General features: G+C 30.8%; 2 protein-coding genes and 1 non-coding gene across 4 annotated transcripts; all 3 read right to left on the bottom strand.

Moving 5' to 3' along the window:
* Positions 1-10,569: 10,569 nt before the first annotated feature.
* LOC18103030 (L-type lectin-domain containing receptor kinase VII.1) lies at positions 10,570-13,101 on the bottom strand. Its single transcript, XM_052445506.1, has 2 exons — positions 12,017-13,101; positions 10,570-11,953 (listed from the first exon to the last, which is right to left on the bottom strand). The coding sequence occupies exons 1-2, from the start codon at positions 13,007-13,009 to the stop codon at positions 10,871-10,873; spliced, it is 2,076 nt and encodes a 691-aa protein (XP_052301466.1). The 5' UTR covers positions 13,010-13,101; the 3' UTR covers positions 10,570-10,870.
* Positions 10,570-21,829, bottom strand: LOC18103029 (L-type lectin-domain containing receptor kinase VII.1). Of its 2 annotated transcripts, none has more exons than XM_052445505.1 (2): positions 19,489-21,798; positions 10,570-10,874 (listed from the first exon to the last, which is right to left on the bottom strand). In XM_052445505.1, exons 1-2 carry the CDS (start codon positions 21,582-21,584, stop codon positions 10,871-10,873), a joined length of 2,100 nt encoding a protein of 699 aa, XP_052301465.1. In that variant the 5' UTR covers positions 21,585-21,798; the 3' UTR covers positions 10,570-10,870. The 2 variants fall into 2 exon arrangements, with proteins under 2 accessions (XP_052301465.1, XP_024437306.2); XM_024581538.2 differs by lacking the exon at positions 10,570-10,874 and adding an exon at positions 19,176-19,412 and having other exon boundaries at positions 19,493-21,829.
* Positions 18,675-18,745, bottom strand: TRNAG-GCC (transfer RNA glycine (anticodon GCC)). The gene has a single exon. It is a non-coding gene; the product is annotated as a tRNA-Gly (tRNA).
* Positions 21,830-26,289: the final 4,460 nt, after the last annotated feature.

Here is a 26,289-nt window from a genome sequence, read left to right as displayed (position 1 = left end):
ACCATCTTAATTCTCCAAATTAGCCTTCGTGGTGACACGTTATTTAGAGAGATGAGTGTGTAAGACTCTATGATAAAGTGAAGAGTTTCCCACTAGATGAGACTGGTGTTCATTTTAATAAAGATGATCTCATCTCGTGTTTATGTTTTTATCGAGAAGCATGTGAATGCAAGTCAAAGAATGATTGATTGAGATAGTGACATGTGTGGATAAGATCTGTAAAGAAGAGCTCTTCATAATAAGAGTGACTTCTTTGTAGAGTTAGAGTGTCATGCATACCTTGCATATTATTTTGTCATGTTTCTTTGTGGAACTAGAATTGCTTATGTGCATCTAGTGCACGTAATAGAGCCATAGGTTAAACTTTCTGTTAATGGAATAGAATAGTGTTAATCTATTCTTATATGGTTAAAATAACTTTATTGAACATTTGTACTTGTTAGGAGAGTTGTTGGTGACTTGGAGGAACTAAAGTCCTAGTAATAGGGAAATCAATTACTCTCTCTTGTTCTGGAGTTTTGTCCGTCTTGAAAATATTTTTGAAGTTGAGTGAAAAGGAATGAACTAGGTTTTTTTTTTATTTTTCACAAATAATGTCACTGATGAAGTCATAAAAAAAATTCATAAAAATTAGTTTTTTATGGCTGGGTTGATGAGCTTGATTAATGGTTGTTTGGAAAAAGAAAAAAGGTCATTTGAAAAAACATGGAACTTTATAATGTTTTAGTCAATATAAGTATTTAAAATAAATAAGAAGAGAAATAATAAAGTAAAGGTTAGGGAGTACGTTTCTGACCTAAAAATTATATGACCTAGCCTGGCATTCATTGCCTTTGACTTGTAGGCCTAGTTGTGTTTTTGCTTGCTTGCCTGTTAACTGATGTATTTATACACCTGGGCCTTGTAATTTTTTCATGAAGAAGAGATTGTATCATTGATGAAAGCTTTGATACAGGTATTGGTTTGGATAGCTATGGTTGCTCTTGGTTGTTGTGTTATGTCTATTATTGGTGAAAAATATTGGTAATGGTCTGTCATTGACGTAGAAAATATTACCTTCTTTGCATAGAAAAAGTTGTATGAACATATAAAAAATTATATGCATGAAAAGTTTGTATGAATTGCTTATTAGAATTTAAAAAAAAAATACATAAAAGAATGTGTTAAGAAGAATTGGGCAAACCAGGTTAATACTGAGTCTGGGATGGGTTTTTTCTTTCTCACTTCTTATATCATCTACATTTAATTAATTATAATTTATAAATCCATGGGAAATATTAAATGTGACTAAAACAGTGAGGTAAAGAAAGTATATTATAATCGGTATTAAAATGGATATAATTGCCATCAAAATTTAATTATTTTTTCTCAACATATATAAGGAATGAAGACAATATTTCCTTAAAATGTCGCTATAAAATTATTGAACTTCAAAATAAATATTTCAAATTAAGGACTTTAGTTTTTTTTTTAATGAACAATTGTCCAATTAGTAGTTGACATTTAGTCTTAATTTAGTCTTCAAAATGGATTCAACATGTAAATTACTAGAGGTATTTATTTCTTATATAATTTGAACATTAGAAATTATCTTAATCAAGAAAAATTTAGTTGAAAACTTATTTCTAAGTCAATTTTAATTTATTCCTTTCTCGTAGAACAAGTTGTTTAGGCCTTAGAATAAATATTTAAGAAAAGCCTTGCAATTTATTTTTCAATTCCTATAATTTAATTATTTTTTGTAAGTGTACTCTTTTAATTAGCTCTATATTTTATCTTCATTTTCAAGATTTATTTATTAATCTTCTTATAGCTTTATTTCTTATTTTCTGTACATGTTTTTACTTCTGTTTATGGCTTCTTCTTTTTTCATCCACTTTAATATTTTTTCTTAATATAATTTATTTCTTGATTTAAACCTTATTATATACTGGTTGATATTGTCAATGAATCATCTCAACCTAAAAACTTAAACTTTTAGGTAAGGTCCCAATATATGATTTATATTATTCTCTAACACACCCTCTCAAGTGAAAGCTTTTAGGGGTTGAAACTTGCATAATTTCATATTATCTTGTGCTTAATTTTTATCAAATAAATAGGAATGGCGAGATTCGAACTTGTGACCGCTTGGTTAACAAGGCTCTGATACCATATCAAAGAACTATTTCAATTCAAAAACTTAAGTTTTTAGATAAAATCCAAGATATGATTTATATTATTTTCTAAGAGATATAAATGCAGTGTTTACTATTCAATTTAAACCTCTTTATTTAAAACTTGATTTAACCTTATGATTTCAAGACTGATGTAAGATTTATATTGGTGGGGGAGCAAAAGGATTCAGTTGCACAAATAGAAATTAATAACTTAAATTGGAAATGTTATTTTATATATATATATATATATATATATATATATATATATGTCATTGTAGTAAGATAAAAAGCAACATTTTTGTCAATAAATTATGAATATTTTATTTCACAAATGACGTTTTTAGATACTCTATCTTGCCTACTTTATGATCATAATTGCTTATCAAAAAATATCTCCCCAACCTCCTAACTATTCTTTAATCTTCTGATGACATATCTTGCCTACTTCTAATGCCAGTTGATCAATGTTATTTAGGAAAATGTTGCTTCCTGCATATCCAACTAGTATTTTCTAATTAATCGTCTTTATCTTTTGGCCTTCTTCCACGTTATCGACTCGAATCAAAATCGACTACTTTCTAGATATATAGTGTAAGCCCTTCCCATATATATATATATATATATATAGAGAGAGAGAGAGAGAGAGAGAGAGAGCAGCTCGCCATGATCGATCTAGAGAGAGAGAGATGTTTTGTTCTCATATGAACAACTTCTATAATCATTCATACAATAGAAATTATGCGCTAGTCACCCGTTTGTCTGGTTGCTTCCCCAACTTCATCGATCTCAAGTACAGTATCTTCATCCAAAACCCCAGATATGGTCCTAACTTTTTGTAGAAGGTTACATTCGACACTATAAGGTTACATTCGACATAAATACTCATTGTTTATAATATGATTCATTATTAACCCAAGTTTATTTTTACTTGTTTGGTTTCACATTTTTATAGAATTTAAATCTTGTTTGATTTTTTGTAAAATCTTTCTTCAAGAAACTTATATTACTAACAAAAATACACTTAAACATGACATTTCTATTCAGATGAAAATGATAATACACTACCAAAAAATTATCAAATATCAACGGCAATATCAACAGAAAAAATGCTCACTATCAAAATTAACAGTTTTACCGACAAATTTTTTTTCCGGTATTTATACTAACAATCCATCGGCAAAAACTTTACTGACAGATTTACAAACGGAAACTGTTCGTCGGTAATACGTCCGTCAGTAATTTCATTTCTATCGGTAAAAAAAAAACACCGATGATTTTACAGACGGAAAATGCACGCAAAAAAAAAATCACTCGCTTTTAATACACCGACGAAATTATTCCGTCGGTGATTGGCAATGACATCTATTATAATTTTATTTCAACTCTTTGTAAAATACCGACATAAATAATTACGTCGGTGATATAACAATGTTGTAGTGGCATATGAAATAAATTGTTCCCCTTGCCTCTAGAATATACCGATGGATTGTGTCCGTCGGTATATCCGTCTGTAAGAATTAAAAATAATTTTTTAAAAAAAATCTTTTGAACAAAAAAAGAAAACAATTAAAAAAATAAAATTGTATAAAATTGAAATATGTAAAAATAAACTTGAATAATGTAAAATCCAAATATTCATTACAAATTTATGTTCAAATAAAATTAAACTAGAACAATGGCGGCGCTGGAGAAGGAGGAGGAGGAGGCTGGTCGTTCCCGAGACCATACGACCAAAAAGGGGGCGCACACGTACCACCCATTTGCGATCTGATGTCCATGATCATTTGACGGAGTTGTTCATAATCCTCCAAGAGTTGCTCATATTTTTTGGTGAGATGAGCCGTATGTTGTTGCAAGGCCACGAACTCCTGAGACTAGGTGCTCGATACCGACTGCGAGTTCTCAATGGTTGACACACTACGGGCCGCCCATAAGTTTTCGGTCGTAGTGTTGGAGAGTCCATACACCTAATTTTTATCGGGTCCATCAGACGATCCTACCTCCATCCACAAATCCGGATCGAAATTCAGGTGGGTCAAAGTATCGTCCTCATATCTCTCCCTCAATCGGCTGTTATATGTCTCCTGGAAATAAAAACTAAAATCATCAAATTCAATTAAAAAAATAACTTACAAAGAAAATTGTTGAACGAACATACCACAAAGTGTTGAGCGTGGTTGTCGACGAACTGTTGCACCCCCTTTTAGTGGTCTTCACTCCGCACGTGCGTCTCCACAAAAAGCTCCATTGGGCTCGGCTCACGTTTAAGAGCCATAGCCTGTAAGAAAAAAAATGTTGAAGTTAAATATATTTATAAATAACAACAAATTAATTAAAGATAGATGTGATTAAAATTAATCTTACCATCTACTTCGCATGCAAAATGAAAAGGAACGGAGCCGCCGATGTGCGTGGTAACCGAGCCGTGAATTTGCAGACTCAGGTTCCCCGCATCGGACTGCGAGCGTCGTGTGAAACCCTTGGACATCACGTGCTGAATATATTCCGTCCATGTATCCTCCGGGATGTATGGTGGCCTGGAATCCTTCCAAACCGCTACGTCATTCCAGTCAGGCAGGGCGTTTTTCCTAGCATATTTTTTAGTTTTTTTTTTCCGCCTCATACCAAAAATCACGCAACTTACATGATACAAACATATTCTATGAGTTAATGACAAATGAAATTTTAATATTTAAAATAAAAAATATTTTTTTAGCCCTAATAGAATATTGACATGTGTCTAAACAATACCGATGGAATTATTGCTGGTAAAATTTTCTTGTTTGGCGCAATAATTATGTCGATAAATCCATTGGCAATTATACATTTCCGATAGAATGACCAACGGGATAGAAATCGTCGACGATATTTTTTCTCCTGTTATTCCATCGGTAATTGTATTTTTGACAAAACTAGGCTTTAAACACCAACAAAATAATCATCAGATAATTTGCTATTTTTTGGTAGTGATATTTCTCTCAAAATTCATTGCCTTCTCTCAAAGAATTTGGCACTAAAATGTAACGCGTATTTCAGCTGTAGTCAACTTGGATGGGGTTATATTTTTTTATCAAATGTAAGAATATAATAGATCAAAATGAAACATGCCAGGAAGCTGGCAAGTCATATATACACATATACAAAATCAGAAGCAAAAAGGAACATGCTTCCATTCATAAAAAATACAGGGAGACAGTTACCTAGAGAGAGAACCAAAAGTATCACATCGGTTAGCTAAGGAACCCAGGATCCAGCAGGTGACAAAGATAACCAACCAAAAAGAATATCAACCAAAAGAAAATCCAACAGCTGGCGCAATTTACAGCTGAAACATAAAAGAACCACCAACGGCTACTGAAACACACAAGGGTCATTAATAGGAGGCTTGTAACCCCAACAGCAAAAGCAAAATAAACTCAACCAACATCTAGTCAGGAGTGGTCCGCGGCATGGAAGTGGAATATTATGTAGAATAAGATTTGAAATCTCCTGAAGACTCTATCAACCCCCAAGCACTTTCCTTCAAATATCTGCTTGTTCTTTTCTTCTCATATAAGATAGACATCGATGCCCAAAGAAATTCTTCGCATCCGAGCTTCAAGATTGTTTTTCCTAAATCTTAGGCCACACAGCGCGCTATACAAAGTCCGTGTAAAATTACTCATGCCAATTCTAAAATGTAAAATAGATATAGTAAAATATTAACTTGAGTACTCCTGTGTATCTCTACAAGAGTACTCAAAAAAAGGAAACTCGATCGTGGAATTGATAAGGTTACACAAACAAAAACATGACAAAGCATGGATGGAAATTGATAGATTACACGTACTCCAATTAGCCCATGGTTTCTTCAAGCTAATACAAATGCTTGCTCAGCTATTAGATTTAGCTTTTACGTGTGTAATCTTTCGAAATGTGCAATAAGTGCAAGCCAAAGTTTGGTGAGTTCGTGCTTTGCTCGTTTTGTCTTTAGCGTGGTCTACATACCATAAGATTTGCCTTCTCGACAAAGCAATGATCAATTTCTTCACCATCGAAGAAACCAAAAGGATAAGCTTTGGTAGGGAAATCATCACTCGACATTGAATTTGACCTTGATAGGGAAAGTTTCCAGCACCTAATAATTAAGGGTTTTTTTTCTTTTTTATTAATAACCTAATTCAATCTTTCCTAGTGAATGATTTGGGCAAAAAAGTCGTGTGGTGCATGAGAAGTGAGAACCATTAGACAATAAATTCCATAATGCTGGACAAGTGGCCTGGATACTGGCGGAACAGATGATTTTGACAAGTCAAAAGAATTTCCATAATTGCTAAAAGTGAGTTATAAAAGAGATTTAGATAATATGCAAGGCATAGAATATTATATGGCTTAGGCCACGTATGAATTGGAAATTAATCAGGACAAAATAATGCCCGTGAAGAAATCTGGTCAAATCTGGCTAAGATCTCATCAAAATAAATTGCTAATATAATTCTTCATTTTCTTATTAATATTTTCTTAAAAAAAATATCTTTTTTGTTCTATGTCATTCATTAATGAAAATCAAAAGCAATCAAAACTAACATAAAAAAAAATTGAAAAATAAAAATAAAAAAGGCAATTGTCTAATTAAAACACCCTATTATTGTGTTCAATTTTTCTAGAAAGTTTTTACAATAATATTTGTTTTTTAGACAAAATCTCATCTTAGCCATAAAAATAAGTTTTTATTAAAAAATTAATATTGTTATAATTTTGAAGGGAATGTATTAAAAAATATAAAAATAATATATTATTCACGTGTTGTTGTGGGGAATTCTTCGGCAGTGTCATTAAACCTAGCTTGGCCTTAGGGTCAGCTTAGAGCCCCCCATCTTGACTTCTTTATTAGCTCGAGTTTCAAATTAAGCGATGTGGAAGTTGATCTAATGTGATTAGATTAAGTTTGTGGGTCCAAAAATCACTTGGTTAAAACCTGATTTGACTTAGTTAAAAAACTTTTAAACGTCATCATTTTAATTTATTTTTATTAATATTGAAACTACAACATTTTAGATTGATTAAGGTCAAACTAGATTCACTTGTCAAACCAGCGACCTGGGTCATAGATCCAATTAGGTTTAACAGCTTATTGTTTTGAAACTATTTTTTATTTAATTATATAATAATAATAATAAATACATGCTAGAAAGCCACCCAAATAAAATTAAAAAAATGATCATAAAGGCATGCAAAAACAATCTTGAAAATATTATAAAAACAATGTTATAATCTTATTCATAAATAAGATTATAACATTCTTGATTAATAAAATAATCAATCAATATCTCTCTCTCTCTCTCTCATATATATATATATATATATGGCCAAACCTAAGCATCTATCCTTTTTTTTTCTTTTTCTTAAATTGGATGGAAATTCATTGTTTATTAGTTGCATTCTGATCAGCTCAGTTAGTTGAAAAATTACCAAGATATCAGGTAACAACTCTTTGGATAAAAAAAAAAAAAAGGACTTGTTTTCAACCTATTTTCAAATGAAAATGTTTTAGAAACACTCCGAAATTTTCATTTAACCCATATCTAACTTCAAAACAATTTTTAATCTCTCAAAATTTTCAAAATTCATCTCGATTAAAAAAAAAAACTCAATCTCCAATCTATTTTCACTAGCAAGATTAAGGGTTAAACACATCATTTGAACCCCTATAATTAAATAAAACTCATTGACACCAATAATATTTTTTTTTTCTCATTGGAAAGTGATTAATCAACTACTTTCACTTATCTCCCTCTTTGTTTTTTTCTACAACTCTTTCTCTTATATCTCAAGTTTAGGAACCAAAACAAAAAAACAAAATGAAGTTGTGGGCTAAAACATAAAAAACACGAAAGAAAACATGAATAAAAAATGAAAAATAAAAATTTTTAAGTACCAAAACTTAAAAAAAAAAAATGTGCCTCATAAACAGTAAAGAAAAAATTAAAAAAAAAGGTTGTATTTTTGTTTTAGAGTAAAATTTGGTTTTTAAAGTTTCAATTATTTTAATAGTAAGATTGAATATTTTCTTACCAAATAAAGTATTAATTTAACATTGGAATGTTTTTTTTTTACACCTCGAGAATCATATAGCAAGATAATTAAAACAAATTATCAGCCTTAATCCAAGCTAATATAGCTTGTAAGGATGAAATTGAAAAAAAAATTGATATCAAAGTAAAAAATTCTCCTAAAACTAGAAAAAAAAGGAGAAAAAACTATTGAAATCTACAATTTTTTCTCTCAAAATAAAATCAACACCTCTTTTGATTTCTTTTGTAATGCAATGCATTTGAAGTAACAACAAGAAGTTAAAGTATCTTCTTTTATAATGATAAGGGTATTACCAATCTAAATATTTTTAACCAAAATTAAATAATTTCTCAATGAAATCAAGTATTCTAAAATATACTTTAATTACATAGATTTAAGTAAAGAAATAGTTATATTTAAGAAAATAACGGTGTTTCTCTTACAGCATCCATTTCTTTTGAAAAAATATATTTATTATGTATTTTTTTTAATTTTTTTATATTATCACTAATTATCCCAATTTTTTTTAATTCATTTTACTTTGTGGATTGAATCATTTGACTTCAATACCTTAAGAAAAACTATATTTTATATTATCTCTAAAAATGAAAGACGCGTCCATTTGATCATTTGATATCAATCCCTTAAAAAAAATTATTTTTTTATATATATAAAAAAAACCTTTACCACCTGTGGACTTATCGAAAAAGATTAAATTAAAACTCTAGTTTCTAAATTAACCCCTAAACTTCTAGAATTTTATGAACAATTCGCGTCTCTAATTATACTTTATGTTTTGCTCACCACGCAAGTAATAATTGTTAACTGCTTACCTTTATTTGTATTACTTGATTATTTGTTCAATTTCAATCCCAATTATATATTTTTTATTTTCTTAGTTTTTTTGTATTTTTTTTAATTTTCATGGTTTTTTAACACACAAAAAACTAAATAAAAATAACAAAATTATTAAAATTAACTAAATTTACTCGGAGAATATTTTTTTTAATTTTCTCTAAGTTTCAAAATATATAAAAAAAAAGGCAGTAAAAAAAACAAGGTTATGACTTCCTCCATCAAAGATTCTACCTTGTTGCTCTCTTTCTTAAAGCAAATTGTTCTTGCCATAGTTATTTTAGCTCTTCATTCGTCTATCCATTTAAAGCTATAAAATAAAATAAAAATAGCTAAGAAAATTACCCTTTTTTTTATTGACAAATGCTACTCTTTTTTTCTCTTTTTTTCTTTTTGTCATTCAAAATAGAGCATTTGCCAATAAAAATAAAAAATTAAGGCCTGGAAATGATGTTTTGTGATTGGCCCATCATTAATTTTGTTATCCATACACAGTATAGACCGGCCCGGGAATGATGTTTAAGCTGGGAATAATGAGTTTTCTATGGGCTTTAGAGCATTGTGTAACACTTAACAGTGTGCGCTTCAGGCCCATTTAAAAAGAGAAAAAAGGGACAGGGATAAAGTCTGAAGTAACCGTCAGAAAAGAAACCGATAAATTAATTAAATTAAAAAAATTAAATCATAAAAAAAAATTAATTAAATAGATTAAAATATTTTTAAAAAATTTAGTTTTGATTTTGATTTCATAAACCTGAAATTAAAAAACTGAACCGAATAAAAAAGAGCACATTAAAATATCCTAAAAATACAAAAAAAAAACATAATTTTTAATTTTTAATATAAAATAATCAAATTAAATTAAAATCGGTCTATTGAATTTTAATTTTTAATATAAAATAATCAAATCAAACCGAAATCGATCGGTTGAAAGATATTTTGATTTTTTTATATATTTTACAAAATTTTAATTTATTATTTTTATAAATAAAAGAAAATAATCACTCTCAGTCTAAAGTCAAGACATTGTGGTATATGACGTCCGTGGCAGGGTACTACTATTCTACCACTAGACCAATGTTTTGTGGTATCAACGTGTGGAATAGGTAATTAAATATATATATATATATATATATAATGACACGTCTATTCCCTAGTCAAACGCAGAAGCAAAAATTTCAAAATAGCAGACAACGTTTTAGACAGAAGTCTTGTACCTTTACGACAAAGTTTAACTTTCTATCTCGCTAAAAACAATATTCCTCCCTGCCCACTAATAGTGAAATGTGACAAAAAAAACATGGCTTTATTCTCTTCTATATATATATATATATATATATATATATGTGGTGAATTGACTAGAGCATGCATATAAATACGTCTTCTAGTCATGATGGTCAGTGAGGTTTTTGGTTTGAAAAATCAACAACTCCACTGAAATTTCTTAAACTTGAAGAATGTGCAAAGACAAAGGTGACAAGTTAGCAAAGAGGAAGAGAAATTTAAGAAAAAAAACATCTGTGGATTTGCTGTATTTATGTACACCAATATGCTAGTTATTCCTTGTACAGAAACAAGAAAGGATTCTCCTCTACATTATTGTCCCAATCTATCAAACATTGATAAAGAAAAAATGCAAATCAAAACCAAGGCTCCCTCCCCACTGTTTCGTTTTATATGCTCTTGGATCTTGATCCTGCCAACTTCTGCAGCTTCTTCCAAGCTTGCCACGAAAAATCTGGCAAATTTTAGTTCGCATAAAAAAACCAACAGATAGCGTAATTCATCAACTGATTGCAGATTCACCTACCCTCCACAGTAGTATTGCTCCAAGATAAAGACATAGAAGATGAGTGGTGTCGTCTAATTTCATCAAAAGTTGGGTGCGATCCATGGCTAGAATGACTCGACCACAAATCCGTAGACTTCATCTGTTGTAGCAAACATGCATCCAGATCCTCACTTTCAATCTCACTAAGCTCATTATTGCCCTCCATGACCTTCACTACTTGCCTCATTGTCGGCCGCCCTTTAGAGTCAGGATATGCACACAATAAGCCTAGATGAAGCATTCTCTCTACTTCTCCTTCGTCAAATTGTTCTCCTCTAGCCTTTAGTCGCTCATCCAAGGCATAAAGTGACTGCCCTTGCATCATCAACTGCCAAACCGATTCTAACAAAGGTGGCTGCCCTTCTTCTATAGGCCTCCTTCCACACATGACCTCCAAAATCAAGACCCCAAAACCAAACACATCGGTTCGAGCTGAGGCTCTTCCACTTCGAACCACCTCAGGTGCCATGTATCCTATGGTTCCAACCACCCGCGTGGTGCTAGGCACTTGACCATGCCCGTGCACTCGAGCCAATCCAAAATCACCTAACCTTCCATTCATATCCTTGTCAAGTAACACGTTGCTGGCCTTAATGTCTCTGTGTAGGACTTGAGAATCCCATCCCTCGTGCAGATACAATAATGCAGAAGCCACATCTTTCAAAATTCTTATTCTCTCTTCACAGCTCAACATTTTACTCTCATCACAATCGAACACCCTCTTCTCCAAACTCCCATTTTCCATGTAGTCATATACCAACATGAAGACTCCTCTTTCTCTCTTGCACCAACCTCTCAGCCCCACCAAACTCCTATGCTTCAACCTTCCAAGACTTGAAATTTCAGCTAAAAACTCCCTCATCCCATCATTTTCATGTGAAATGCGCTTCACTGCAATCTCTGTCCCTCCTGGTAAAACACCCTTATAGACCTTTCCATTTCCTCCGATTCCAATAACATTTTCTTCACTGAATCCTTTTGTTGCTGCCTCGATTTCTTGATACCTAACTTGATGTGGCCAGTACTCCAATTCCCAATCCTCCATTTCCTCTCTCTCCCTTGCTTTCCTTTGTCTTCTCTTAATCAAAAACCATATAATTGTAGCAGCAGAAACAACAAGAAGGACCCCTCCCACTGTGGCTCCTGCAATGAACACTTTAGACCGATAAAATGGATCTTTTGGAAGAACGAACGATGGCAACCCAGTAGTGATTAACCTCTCACTCAACGAAAAATTGGAATTGCTAAAGCTCCATGCCAAAATCTTGTGATTTTCAACAAGTAGTCCGGTTGAAGAAGTGAATCCCACATACATCTCATCCTCAAAAACATCAGATAGATTAAGAGACACATTCAATAAAGGCCTGGTAGGCCTTTTCATGCCGGCCGGAGCCATAGTAACATTAATTATAGAATCTTCATAGTCAATCCAAACTTGGTAGTTTTTACCATTATTTAGATCCTGTTCCTTGAAAGAATTACTATCCTCATCACTGGTGTTCTCATTGCTGCTGCTCCTTGAATTATCAGGCCAATAGCCTGCATCTGCTGCTTTAATTGATGTAAGTGTATTTACATCTATTCCAACATGATTGTCATTCATATCACTGAATTCTTCATTTGCGAACACATCAAACTCGATGCCAAGCAGATGATCATCTGAACGGTTACCGTTCGTACGATTCAGAAAGCCTAAATATTGAGCTGAAATAGAGCTTTGAATGCTTGTAAAGGGCACAAAAAGAAAAGCCAGGCCATGCCCAGGAAGAACATTCTTGTAAGGGACCATAGCAAAAATAAAAGAAGTGGAAAATGGATACACAAATGAAGAATTTGGAGCTTTGGTTGGTATCTTTGTTGGGTACAAAGCACGGCCAATTTGGAAAGATGTTTGATTTGTAAGTGTAAGAATGCGAGATTCAATGATGGCAGAGCCATAGAGTGAAACACTAGAGGAATTGAATCCATTGAAGACAAAGTCAATAGCCGATATGGGTTGCAAAAACAGGATTATAGGAAGTAGAAGCAAGACAAGATCAAGCTTGTTGTTGAATTTCTTCATTTCAATCCAAGAAGCAAGGAGAGAAAGAGAAAGGAAGGTGTTTTTCATGGTAGATTATAACGTCAGGCAGATAAGGTTGTCTGAAACAGGAGGTTAAGGTTGTACAGAAAGGATAGGAGTCTCTTTCAACTTGCTAAGTCAAACGTTTAGCAGCAGGATTATAATGGTTGTGAATTTGTCCATGAACCTTGCGCAATTAGAATTTTGTGTTTATTACAATATCAAGGTCGATTATCATCGAAGAAAAAACTTGGTAGGTTCAAACTTATTTCCTTAGATATAAATTTCGGATTAGCCAGCAAGTTGATTTAGAATCTAAACGTATCTAAATTAAAGAAAAAATTAAAAAACAAATAATTAATATAATAAAAAATTCAGATTAATTTAATTAAGCTAGTTAAAACTTTATCCTAACTTATTGATTTTTTAAAAATAATATTATTTGTTTTTTCAAAAAAAATATTTTATTTATTTTATTTTATTAACTCATGTAGGCATGTTACACGTTACATGATTTGATAATTAAATACGTTGGCAATATTCATGTTTCTAATTTATTGTTTTTTTTTTTAAAAGAAAAGTTGTTCTTATATTTGAACTTAAAACAATCATAAAATTAAACTCATATAACTATTGTCTAATTATAAATATTCATTTAACATTAAGGGTGATTTTATATATATATATATATATATATATATATATATATATATATATATATTAATTTAATAACCAAAACTGGTCATGAAGTTCATACAGATCTCATATACAAAAAAAAAAAAAAAAAAAAAAAAAAAAAAAAAAAAAAAAAAAACTAGAGAAACTTCATTTTGAAGATTTTTGAGGCAAGTTCAGACTTTTCTAGTTTCTTCTTCTTCTTCTTCTTCTCGTATTAATTATAGTCACGATCAACCTCAAAACGATCATACAGCTAGGAGTAAGGTAGCAGAAAAGAACTGGGGTCCAGATACAATGGCAACTTGATATATTTTAAGAGAAATTCAAGGGTATTGATGAACAGAAACTCTTAATATATTTCTTTTTATATTTAAAAAAAATGAAATTAACCCGTTGTGGAGTGTGGGTGTTAAATCCAAGAACCTTAGATTCAATATTATCATCAAAAATTTAAATATTTTTAATATTGTTTTTATATTTAAAAATAAATATAATATTAACTCGTTGGAAAACATTGATCAATATACTAGAGCATGTGTTTGTGTTTGTGTTTGTAATAAGAAATGATAGCATTGTTGTAATTAATGAGGATTAGAGGAATTATAAATAGTACTGTGGTTTTTTAAGAATGCGTTTGGGAATGCGGTCCAAATCGCGTTCCCAAAAAATTTAAATTTTTTTTATTAAAATTTAATATGATTTATATGTTTTGAATCGTTTTGATGTGCTGATATCAAAAATAATTTTTAAAAAATAAAAAAAAATCATTGACATGTATTTCAGCACGAAAAATTATTTAAAAATCAACCGTTAACACACTTTTCAAGCACTCAAACAAACCATACTTGGCCGGCACTAGGAGAATATATAGAAGGGGGGAGATTTCTTCAATTTTCATCAAATTTCTTGAGGGAAACATAAAAAAGGCATAGATTAAGGGTATAGCTAAAAAATTATTTTAAAAAATAACACAATTCATTTAGCCTCAACAATATCACTGATGCAATTATTATTATTTATTATTATTATTATTTTTTAATGCCACCGCAATGTAATTACTGCAACCTCAAAAAATCTAAGATTTTATTATTAAAATCAAACTTTTAAATTTTTTACGTATCTTGAATTTATTCTTCAATAAGTGATGTTGTAGTTAGAATTTTACTCCACCAAAATATTTGAAACTGCATTACCTAAATAGCAATACGAATTCTTTTTATGATAATAGAAAATAATTTTAAAAAATAATCCACACTTGAATTATTAGGAGTTTAAATTAGTTAAACTAGCAGTTGGCGCAAATTAATTTTTTTAAGAGAAAAGGTAGATGTTATCAACAAGTTTTCTAGTAGCAAAAAAAATAATTATGAATATAAAATTTGATGTGTATAATTGATAAAATTAATTAAGAATTATTCATGTCAATAAAATATTAAAAAGAGTTGTTAATTCCAACTAAAAATCAAATCAAGAATCTAAAAGACAGTTGAAGATTAATATAGCGAATTTCTATCACACAAAACTCTTAAAATTTATTTATGTATTTATATGAGAATAAGTTGTTTTTATATAAAAAAAAAGTAATAATTTAAGTTTAATCAAAATAAATTACTAGTATAATTCCTCATTTTCTTATTAATATTTTCTATCTCTTAAAAAAAACATATTTTGTTGTTCTGTGTCATTCATTAATGAAAATCAAAAGCAATCAAAACTTACATAAAAAAATTAAACGATTTAAAATAAAAATAAAAAGGCAATTGTCTAATTAAAACACATTTATCTTATTATTGTGCCCAAATTTTCTAGAAAGTTTTTATAATAATATTTGTTTTTTAAACAAAATCTTATCATAACCATAAAAATAAGTTTTTATTAAAAAATTAATATTATTATATTTTTAACGGGATTGTATTAAAAAAATAAGAATACTATATTATTCATGCGTTGTTGTGGGGAATTCTTTGATAGTATCATTAAACCCCGTTTGGCCTAGGGGTCAATTTAGAGTCACTCAACCTAACTCCTTTTCTAACTCGGGTTTCAAATTAAGTCACGTGAGAGTTGATCTAACATGATCGGATCGAGTTCGTAGATCCAAAACTAACTCGATCGACCCGGTCAAAACTTGATTTAACTTAGTTAAAAAAACTTCTAAATGCCATCGTTTTATTTTTCTAATATTAAGACTACAACATTTTAAATTGATCAAGGTCAAGCCAAATTCACTTATCAAACCGGTGACCCGGGTCATAGACCCGATTAGGTTTAATAGCTTATTATTTTAAAACTATTTTTTATTTAATTATATAATAATAAAAAAAAATACATGCAGGAAAGCCACCAAAATAAAAAAAATTTAAAAAAAGGAATCATAAAGGTCTGCAAAAAAACAATCTTGAAAATATTATAAAAACAATGTGATAATCTTATTCGAAAATAAGATTATAACATTCTTAATTAATAAAATAATATCCCAAAATGTTTTTAATTGGTTATATATATAAAGACTTAAAAAGAGATTAGACAACTGGATTGGGTCTAACTGGGCCAGGACACCCGTCTCACTAAAAAAAGACAAGGTGTACAAGGCCAAACTCGAGCATCTGGCTTTCTTTTATTTTTTTTTCTTTTTCTTACAATGGACAGAAATTCATCATTCATTAGTTGCATTCTGATCACCTTAGTTAGTTGAAAAGTTGTCAGGATATCAAGTAATTAGATTAAAAAAAAAAAACTTGTTTTCAATCTATTTTCATAAGAAAATACCTAAGAAACACTAGAAAATTTTCAATTAACCCATATCTAACTTTAAAACAACTTTTAATCTCTCAGAAATTTAAAAATCCATCATGATCTAAAAAGAAAACTCAATCTCCAATCTATTTTCATTAGCAAGATGAATCTATTTTCACTAGCAAGATGAAGGGTAAAACACATCAATTGAATCTCAATTGTCAAATGAAATTTATTGACACCAATAATGGGTTTTTTTTCTTGTTGGAATATGATCAATTAACTACTTTCTCTTCTCCCTTTCTATTTGACAACTCTTTCTCTTATCTCTTAAGTTTAGGAACTGAAATAGAAACAAAATGAAGTTGTGGGCTAAAACATAAAAAACACAAAAACACATAAATAAAAAAATTTTAGGGACCAAAACTAAAAAAAAATGTGCCTCATGAACAGTAAAGAAAAAAATAAAAAATATTGTATTTTTGTTTAAGAGTCACATTCAATTCCTAAAGTTTTAATTTTTTTAGCAGTAAGATAAAATATTTTCTTGGTAAATATAACATTAATTTAATATTGGAATATATTTTTGACACCTCGAGAACCATATATCAAGCTAACTGAAACAAATTATCAGCCTCAATCTAGGCTAATATAACTTATAGGGATGAAATTAAACAAAAATTTGATACCAAAGCAAAAAATTCTCTTAGAACAAAAAAAAAAGGGGAAGAGAAAACACTATTGAAAACACCTCTTTTAATTTTTCTTATAATACAATGGATTTAAAGTAATAACAAGAAGTTAAAGTATCTTCTTGTCATGATAAGGGTATTATTGAACTAATTATTTTTACTAAAATTAAGTAATTTTTTAAAACATTAATTACACAGATTTAATTAAAAAAATAGTTATATTTAAATAAATAACTACGTCTCTCTTAAAACATCTATTTTTCACAAAAGAATATATTTATTATGTATTTTTTTTAAAAAATTATATTGTTATTAATTATCCTGATTTTTTTAATTCATTTTACATTATCTCTAAAAATGAAAATGCGTGGATTGATCATTTGACATCAATCCCTTCAAATTAGATTTATTTTTATATATATAAAAAAACCTTTGCTACCCGTGGACTTATGGAAAAAGATTAAATTAAAACTCTAGTTTCTAAATTAACCCCTAAACTTCTAGAATTTTATGAACAATTCGCGTCTGTAACTATACTTTATGTTTTGCTTACTTCGCAAATAATGATTGTTAACTGCTTACCTGTACAGGGGCCCCCCATGATTACTTCAGCAACCAAGCTACTGTAACTAAAGAGATGAAGCAGCTTTTGGAAAGCATCTATTTTGGTTGGAATACCACTGGAAGCTACTTTTGTGAGTTACACTTTCTCTTCACAGACGGGACAAGGAATTTTTTTTTTTTTCAAGTAAAAATAACAATTCCCTTACTAACAAACGAACCCGTTTTAATACGAGGAAATCATGGGTCCAGCTAAACTACTTCAAGGCTCGTGGATTTAGTTGAAATGTGCACGAGCTGACTCGAACATCTACATTAAACTAAATAAAATAAAATCATAGGTCCAACAAGAGATTTAACAACCCATTTCTATTTTAATATATTTAAAATTAATACTTTCAGCTTTTTTTAGAAAAGTGATGAGAAAAGTTGTGGAGATAAAAAAAATATTTAAATAATCTATTTTAATATTTTTGCTCTTTTGATTAGATACGTAGGAATTATTTTTCTTTAATAGAAAAATTATTATAGCTCTTCATTTGTCTGTCCATTTAAAGCTATAAAATAAAATAAAAATAGCTACTTTTTTTAAGCTCCTTTTTTTACTCCTCTAGTACACCAAATCCGAGTTTCATAGAGACTAGAGATAGGAGTATGGCATACACTAAACTGGCCAAAGCTAACCTCTTTTTTTTTTTTTTATTGACAAATGCTACATTTTTTTTCTTTTTTTCATTCTAAACAGAGTATTTTCAGATTAAAAAAAATAAAAAAATTAAGGCCTGGAAATGATGTTTTTTTATTGGCCGATCATTAATTTTGTTATCCATACACAGTATAGACCGGCCCATCATTAAACTGGGAATAATGAGTTTTATATGGGCTTTAGAGCATTGGGTAACACTTAACAGTGTGCACTTCAGGCCCATTTAAGAAGAGACAAAAAGGCCCATTTAAGAAGGGACAAGGACAAAAAAGTCTGAAGTCAAAAACATTGTGGGATATGACAGACCCAAAAAGGCCCTGTCGACGTGGCGAAAAATTGTTGCACCAGCCGGGAATCGAACCCGGGTCTGTACCGTGGCAGGGTACTATTCTACCACTAGACCACTGGTGCTTGTTGGTATAAACGTGTGGATTAAATTATTAATTATAACTAATAGCACGCCTATTTCCTAGTCAAACACAGAAGCAAAATAGCAGGCAGGTGTTTTTGACAGAAATCTTGTACCATTACGACAAAGTTTAACTTTCTATCTCGCTAAAAATCAATACTCCTCCCTGCCCACCACCTACTCACCTAATAATAGTCATTCCTAGCCTAGTGTAATGTGACAAAAAAAACATGCGTAATGATCATACTGGTGCTTTATTCTCTTCTATATATATATATTTATATGGTGAATTGACTAGAGCATGCATATAGTACTTCTAGTCATGATGTTCAGTGAGGTTTTTGGTTTTAAAACCAACAACTCCACTTAAATTTCTTAAGCTTGAAGAATGTGCAAAGACAAAGGTGACAAGTTAGCAAAGAGGAAGAGAAATTTAAGAAAAAAAACATCTGTGGATTTGCTGTATTTATGTACACCAATATGCTAGTTATTCCTTGTACAGAAACAAGAAAGGATTCTCCTCTACATTATTGTCCCAATCTATCAAACATTAATAAAGAAAAAATGCAAATCAAAATCAAGGCTCCCTCCCCACTGTTTCATTTTTTATGCTCTTGGATCTTGATCCTGCCAACTTCTGCAGCTTCTTCCAAGCTTGCCACGGAAAATCTGGCAAATTTTAGTTCATTAAATTTGCAAAAATAACCAACAGATAGCGTAATTCATCAATTGATTGCAGATTCACCTACCCTCCACTATAGTATTGCTCCAAGATAAAGACATAGAAGATGAGTGGTGTCGTCTAATTTCATCAAAAGTTGGGTGCGATCCATGGCTAGAACTTTGAGAATAACTCGACCAAAAATCCTTAGACTTCATCTGTTGTAGCAAACATGCATCCATATCCTCACTTTCAATCTCACTAAGCTCATTATTGCCCTCCATGACCTTCACTACTTGCCTCATTGTCGGCCGCGCTTTAGAGTCAGGATATGCACACAATAAGCCTAGATGAAGCATTCTCTCTACTTCTCCTTCGTCAAATTGTTCTCCTCTAGCCTTTAGTCGCTCATCCAAGGCATAAAGTGACTGCCCTTGCATCATCAACTGCCAAACCGATTCTAACAAAGGTGGCTGCCCTTCTTCTATAGGCCTCCTTCCACACATGACCTCCAAAATCAAGACCCCAAAACCGAACACGTCGGTTTGAGCTGAGGCTCTTCCACTTCGAACCACCTCAGGTGCCATGTATCCTATGGTTCCAACCACCCGCGTGGTGCTAGGCACTTGACCATGCCCGTGCACTCGAGCCAATCCAAAATCACCTAACCTTCCATTCATATCCTTGTCAAGTAACACGTTGCTGGCCTTAATGTCTCTGTGTAGGACTTGAGAATCCCATCCCTCGTGCAGATACAATAATGCAGAAGCCACATCTTTCAAAATTCTTATTCTCTCTTCACAGCTCAACATTTTACTCTCATCACAATCGAACACCCTCTTCTCCAAACTCCCATTTTCCATGTAGTCATATACCAACATGAAGACTCCTCTTTCTCTCTTGCACCAACCTCTCAGCCCCACCAAACTCCTATGCTTCAACCTTCCAAGACTTGAAATTTCAGCTAAAAACTCCCTCATCCCATCATTTTCATGTGAAATGCGCTTCACTGCAATCTCTGTCCCTCCTGGTAAAACACCCTTATAGACCTTTCCATTTCCTCCGATTCCAATAACATTTTCTTCACTGAATCCTTTCGTTGCTGCCTCGATTTCTTGATACCTAATTCGATGTGGCCAGTACTCCAATTCCCAATCCTCCATTTCCTCTCTCTCCCTTGCTTTCCTTTGTCTTCTCTTAATCAAAAACCATATAATTGTAGCAGCAGAAACAACAAGAAGGACCCCTCCCACTGTGGCTCCTGCAATGAACACTTTAGACCGATAAAATGGATCTTTTGGAAGCACAAAAGATGGCAACCCAGTAGTGATTAACCTCTCACTCAACGAAAAATTGGAATTGCTAAAGCTCCATGCCAAAATCTTGTGACTTTCAACAAGTTGTCCGGTTGAAGAAGTGAATCCCACATACATCTCATCCTCAAAAACATCAGATAGATTAAGAGACACATTCAATAAAGGCCTGGTAGGCCTTTTCATGCCGGCCGGAGCCATAGTAACATTAATCATAGAATCTTCATAGTCAATCCAAACTTGGTAGTTTTTACCATTATTTAGATCCTGTTCCTTAAAAGAATTACTATCCTCATCACTGGTGTTCCCATTGCTGCTGCTCCTTGAATTATCAGGCCAATAGCCTGCATCTGCTGCTTCAATTGATGTAAGTGAATTTACATCTATTCCAACATGATTATCATTCATATCACTGAATTCTTCATTTGCGAACACATCAAACTCGATGCCAAGCATATGATTATCTGAACTGTTACCGTTCGTAAAATTCAGAAAGCCTAAATTTTGAGCTGAACTAGAGCCTTGAATGCCTGTAAAGGGCACAAAAAGAAAAACCAGACCATGCCCAGGAAGAACATTCTTGTAAGGGGCCATAGCAAAAATAAAAGAAGTGGAAAATGGATACACAAATGAAGAATTTGGAGCTTTGGTTGGTATCTTTGTTGGGAACAAAGCACGGCCAATTTGGAAAGATGTTTGATTTGTAAGTGTAAGAATGCGAGATTCAATGATGGCTGAGCCATAGAGTGAAACACTAGAGGAATTGAATCCATTGAAGACAAAATCAATAGCCGATATGGGTTGCAGAAACAGGATTATAGGAAGTAAAAGCGAGACAAGATCAAGCTTGCTGTTGAATTTCTTCATTTCAATCCAAGAAGCCAGAAGAGAAAGAGAAAGGAAGGAGTGTTTTTCATGGTAGATTATAACTTCAGGCAGATAAGCTGGTCTGAAACAGGAGGTTAAGGTCGTAGAGAAAGGATAGGAGTCTCTCTCAACTTGCCAAGTCAAACGTTTAGCAGCAGGATATAATGGTTGTGAATTTGTCCATGAACCTTGTCAGCATTACACAATTGGAATTCTGTATTTATTACAATATCAAGGTCGATTATCTTCAAAGAAAATACTAAATCATTGGTAGGTTCAAACTTATTTCCTTAGATATAAATTTTGGATTAGCCTAGGAATTGATTTAGGATATAAACCTATTTAAATTAAAGAAAAAATTAAAAAAATAGTTAATATAGTTAAAAATTTAGATTCAAAACTTTATCCTAACTCATTAATTTTTTTTAAAAATAATATTATTTATATTTTTAAAAAAATATTTATTTATTTATTTTATCTTTCCTTGTCCAAAATTTACAACTATCTCCCCCTCCCCCCTTTTATATATATATATATATATATATATATATATATATATATATATATATATATATATATATATATATATATATCTATCGAGGGCCTTAGAGAAATCTTAATCAAGTTATAAAAGGGTAGGCATGTTACACGTTACATGATTTAATAATCAAATACGTTTGGCAATATTCATGTTACTAATTTATTTATTTTTTAAAAAAAAATTAATAACTAATATAACTATTTTTTATATCAGAGAATAATATAAATTATATCTTGGGACCTCGCCTAACAGTTTAAGTTTTTGAGTTAAATTGATTCTTTGATATGGTATCAGAGCCTTGATGACCAAGCGGTCACAAGTTCAAATCTCACTATTCTATTTATTTGATAAAAATTAAGCACAAGGTAATGTGAGCATGTGCAAGTTTCAAATCTAAAAAACTTTCATTTAAATGGATGTATTAGAGAATAATATAAATTATATCTTGGAACTCTACCTAACAACTTAAATTTTTAAATTGAATTGATTAGTCTAATTATAAACTTTATTTTGAAGATTTTTGAGGCAAGTTCAGACTTTTCTGGTTTCTTCTCCTTCTTCTCGTATTAATTATAGTCCCAACCAACCTCTAAACCAAAACGATCATAGAGTTAGGTAGCAAGAAAAGAATTGGGGTCCAGATACAATGGCAACTGATATATTTTAAGAGAAATTCAAACTGTATAGTTAATTTTTGAAGGGTCAAAGAAGGTTCGTTCACTTTCACGAATATCCAAAAGGAAAAGAAGAGTTACAATCACTAGCATTAGAAAAATGTCCAGATATAAAAGAATGGGACAGGAAAGTGAACTTAGCGGCTGCCACCTGTTTGTGAAAAATCCAATGACGAAAAGACGACCAAGTTTGTTTGACTATCAACCATCGAGGATGCGAGCATCGTTGACTAGTAAGCTAGAATTTGATATTTTCACATTATTTTTTAAAATATATTAATATAATATTTTTATTTTTTAAAATATATTTTTAATATTAATATATTAAAAAAAATTCAAAAACTTTTAACTAAACAAGTTAACATGCTGATGCGGAGTATTTGTCTTTTTGTTTTAAATTAATATATTTTTTTTATTTTTTCAAATGATTTTAATGTATTGATATCAAAAATAATTTTTAAAAATTAAAATAAATGTTATCTTAATATATTTCTAAGTAAAAAGTACTTTGAAATATATTAAGATCGGTTTGGCTCGGGTTTTTTTTTGTTTTGGTTCGGTTTGGTTTTTTCGGTTTCAGACTTATAAAATCGAAACCGAACCGATCGGTTTTTTCAAAATTTTAATCGGTTTTTTTTTACGGTTCGGTTTTTTTTATTATTTTTTTCCGGTTTTCTCGATTTAATCAGTTTTTCGGTTTTTTTACCCACCCCTAATTGCCATAACCTTACTCCACAATACTTTATACCATGATAATTAAAGCAATCATGGTAGCAAATTTAAGCAATTAATCATGAGAGGGAGGGGAAATAATTCCAAGTGGTTAAAATCTCATAATCAGATACCTAAACCTATGATGGTATGGAGCTGATCAGGCCTAAATTATGATTTGCTTTAATTATGTGTGATCGTGTTGTGTGTTGGTGGCTTTGTGACTTTTGTATTTGAAATATCATTTTGAAGGTATAGAAAGGATGGATATAACTACAGCCTGTCAAAGTTTTTTGTTTTTCAAAATAAAACATTTGACAAAAACAAAATTCGCGAACTAGTATGATTAATTAGAAAAAAAAAAACTAAAAAAACAATTCATTTTTGTTATTTGAGGAGCTTATCCTTTTAAAATCATGAATTTCAAATAGATATTGCGTGACTCTTAGCAGTATAATCTAATAAAATTAAATGCTATCAATATTAGTGCAACCCATAAAAAAAAAAATTCTGAAATATTGCACTATTAAAAGTAACGCAACTTTTGAAATTTTCTTAACTCATTTGTATCAAAAATTTGATACAAATGAGTTTTCAATTAAGTTAACAAATCAAAATTAAATATAAAAATAATAAAATTAACAAAAATAGTAGCTTCTCGACCAAAAAATTTAAAAGTCTTACTGATCTTAATTAGTTACAACGAGCATACCTATTATAAAACTGAAACTATATAGTCTCCAGAAAAATTTGAATTCAAATCAATAATTTGATCAAAATTTATATTTATAATTTTTTTGATTAACGTGGGTGTAAGGGTTAGGTTGCGCACACCTCGACTAATCTCACAAGCCCTGAAGTTAACGACCATGTAAGCCTCCAGTGACCCTAAAATTTATGGGACTTGAACTGATGATCTCTAAAGAGCAAACTCAAAACCTGACCAGTTAAGTTACACCACTCGAAATTAAATTTATATTTATTTTTTGTTACACATGGTGTTTGACATGACCAGGATTATTTTGGGTTTTTACCTACCATCTAGTACAAGAAAAATATATGCTATACTTTTAACATATAGTTCAACTATTGATTTTCAAGGGTTGTGCTTCTAGGAATAGCGCAGCACCACCCTTTCAAAAAAGATTTTCAAATATTCAATAGGTTGCTTTAACTTTTTAGTGGCGTAATTAATTGTGCTATATTTCTAAATTATATTTATTAATTGCTCGATCTAGTTTATAAATTATATTTTACAACTGACCTCCTTTCAAAAAATAACTTAAGCATGTCACCAATAGCTTTTCTGATCAAAGCATTTTATATATAATATTCAGAATACCATTACATGTCATTCTTCACAGAAAATCTGGAATCAACACACACTAATCAATCATAAGCTTCGTAATCAATGACATAATAAGCTTTTAATTTAGTATTATCGGATTTATAAATTTCTAAACAACATTATACTTCAAAAACCACCAAAGGGCATCTCAACAAAAATATATATATAAAAAAGCACCAATGGAGCCATGTTTTTTTTTTATTAGAGGTGATCATTTTCGGTTCGGTTTGGTTTGGTTTTTATCAAAAAAAATAACCAAACCGAATTTTTTTTTTAAAAAAAACCGAAACCGTTTCAAATCGACCGGTTTCGGTTCAGTTTGGTTTTTTTGAACAAAAACCGGTTTTGCTCGGTTTTTTCCGGTTTGGTTCGATTTGATTTTTTTAGTTTTAGGCTTATAAAACCGAAACCGAACTGAACCAATCGGTTTTTTCAAAATTTTAACCGGTTTAATCGGCTTTTTTTTACGGTTCGGTTTTTTCGGTTATTTTTTCCCGGTTTTTTCAGTTTAATCGGTTTTTTGGTTTTTTTCCTCATCCCTATATATATATATATATATATGAGACAAGATATCAATTATTTTCATAAAAATATTGAAGGTTCCCCGTCCACCACGGCAACTAATCTTGTGAATATTTTAGCGGATGATAAGGACATTAAGATAAAGATACGATTTTGCTCACACGGAGATGACAATCTATCTCATTAGGGTTAAAATTTAATATATAGGAAGGAGAGGTTCGAAGGATCATATAGTTCTTAATCAAGACAAAAGCAGATTACAATATTGATTAGTTAAGATTCTAAACACGATAACCCGTGCGTAAAACCAGTAAACCTAAGAAAATAATGGATAAATTCTTTTGTGTTGACCTTGTAATTAATTAAATCCACTTATGTATCTTCAGTTTTTAGACATGTAGTTCCTACATGTAATGCATGTACATTACATGTCTTCCACATGTACATATGTAAGTGAATAATAGGATCACGAATGATTACTAATCGAACGACGAAGTAGGTGGTAAAACCTGGATACTTTCGTTTAAGAGGTTGATTGTGGATTTTTTTGATTTTTTTTTAATTCATGAAAATTAATGGTTAACATCATGATATAAATGCTAAATATATAAGTATGATGGTATTTAAATACCAGAAGTTAATTAAAATAATTTTTAAAATTATTTTAGATATTCATCAATTTTAATTGTGAGTATTTTTCACCACAATATACGAGTTGTGGAGAACACTTTTGTCTTTCAGGATAGATGAACCCTGTTAGGGTACGTACATAGACCATTCTCAAAATAATTTATTTGAGCATACGAGTCCATAATAAATTCAAAATGCTAGATTTATTCACGAGAGCAAATATTTATTTTAAGTCATAGACTGACCACCAGTTAGGAACCCATCAAAATCTTAAAACCA

The sequence above is a fragment of the Populus trichocarpa genome, chromosome 11, assembly GCF_000002775.5.
Source record: "Populus trichocarpa isolate Nisqually-1 chromosome 11, P.trichocarpa_v4.1, whole genome shotgun sequence".
Taxonomy (NCBI): Eukaryota; Viridiplantae; Streptophyta; class Magnoliopsida; order Malpighiales; family Salicaceae; genus Populus; species Populus trichocarpa.
This window is presented reverse-complemented; position numbering and strand designations above follow the sequence as displayed.

What these genes read in the sequence shown, in the direction of transcription:
- LOC18103029 (XM_024581538.2), bottom strand. Translation starts at nt 21,584, where the DNA reads ATGAAGAAATTCAACAGCAAGCTTGATCTTGTCTCGCTTTTACTTCCT. An exon ending in GAGCAATACTATAGTGGAGG is followed by an intron (nt 19,413 to 19,492) that starts GTAGGTGAATCT and finishes AAAATTTGCCAG; the next exon opens with ATTTTCCGTGGCAAGCTTGG.
- LOC18103030 (XM_052445506.1), bottom strand. Translation starts at nt 13,009, where the DNA reads ATGAAAAACACCTTCCTTTCTCTTTCTCTCCTTGCTTCTTGGATTGAA. An exon ending in CAGTGGGAGGGGTCCTTCTT is followed by an intron (nt 11,954 to 12,016) that starts GTTGTTTCTGCT and finishes AAAGCAAGGGAG; the next exon opens with AGAGAGGAAATGGAGGATTG.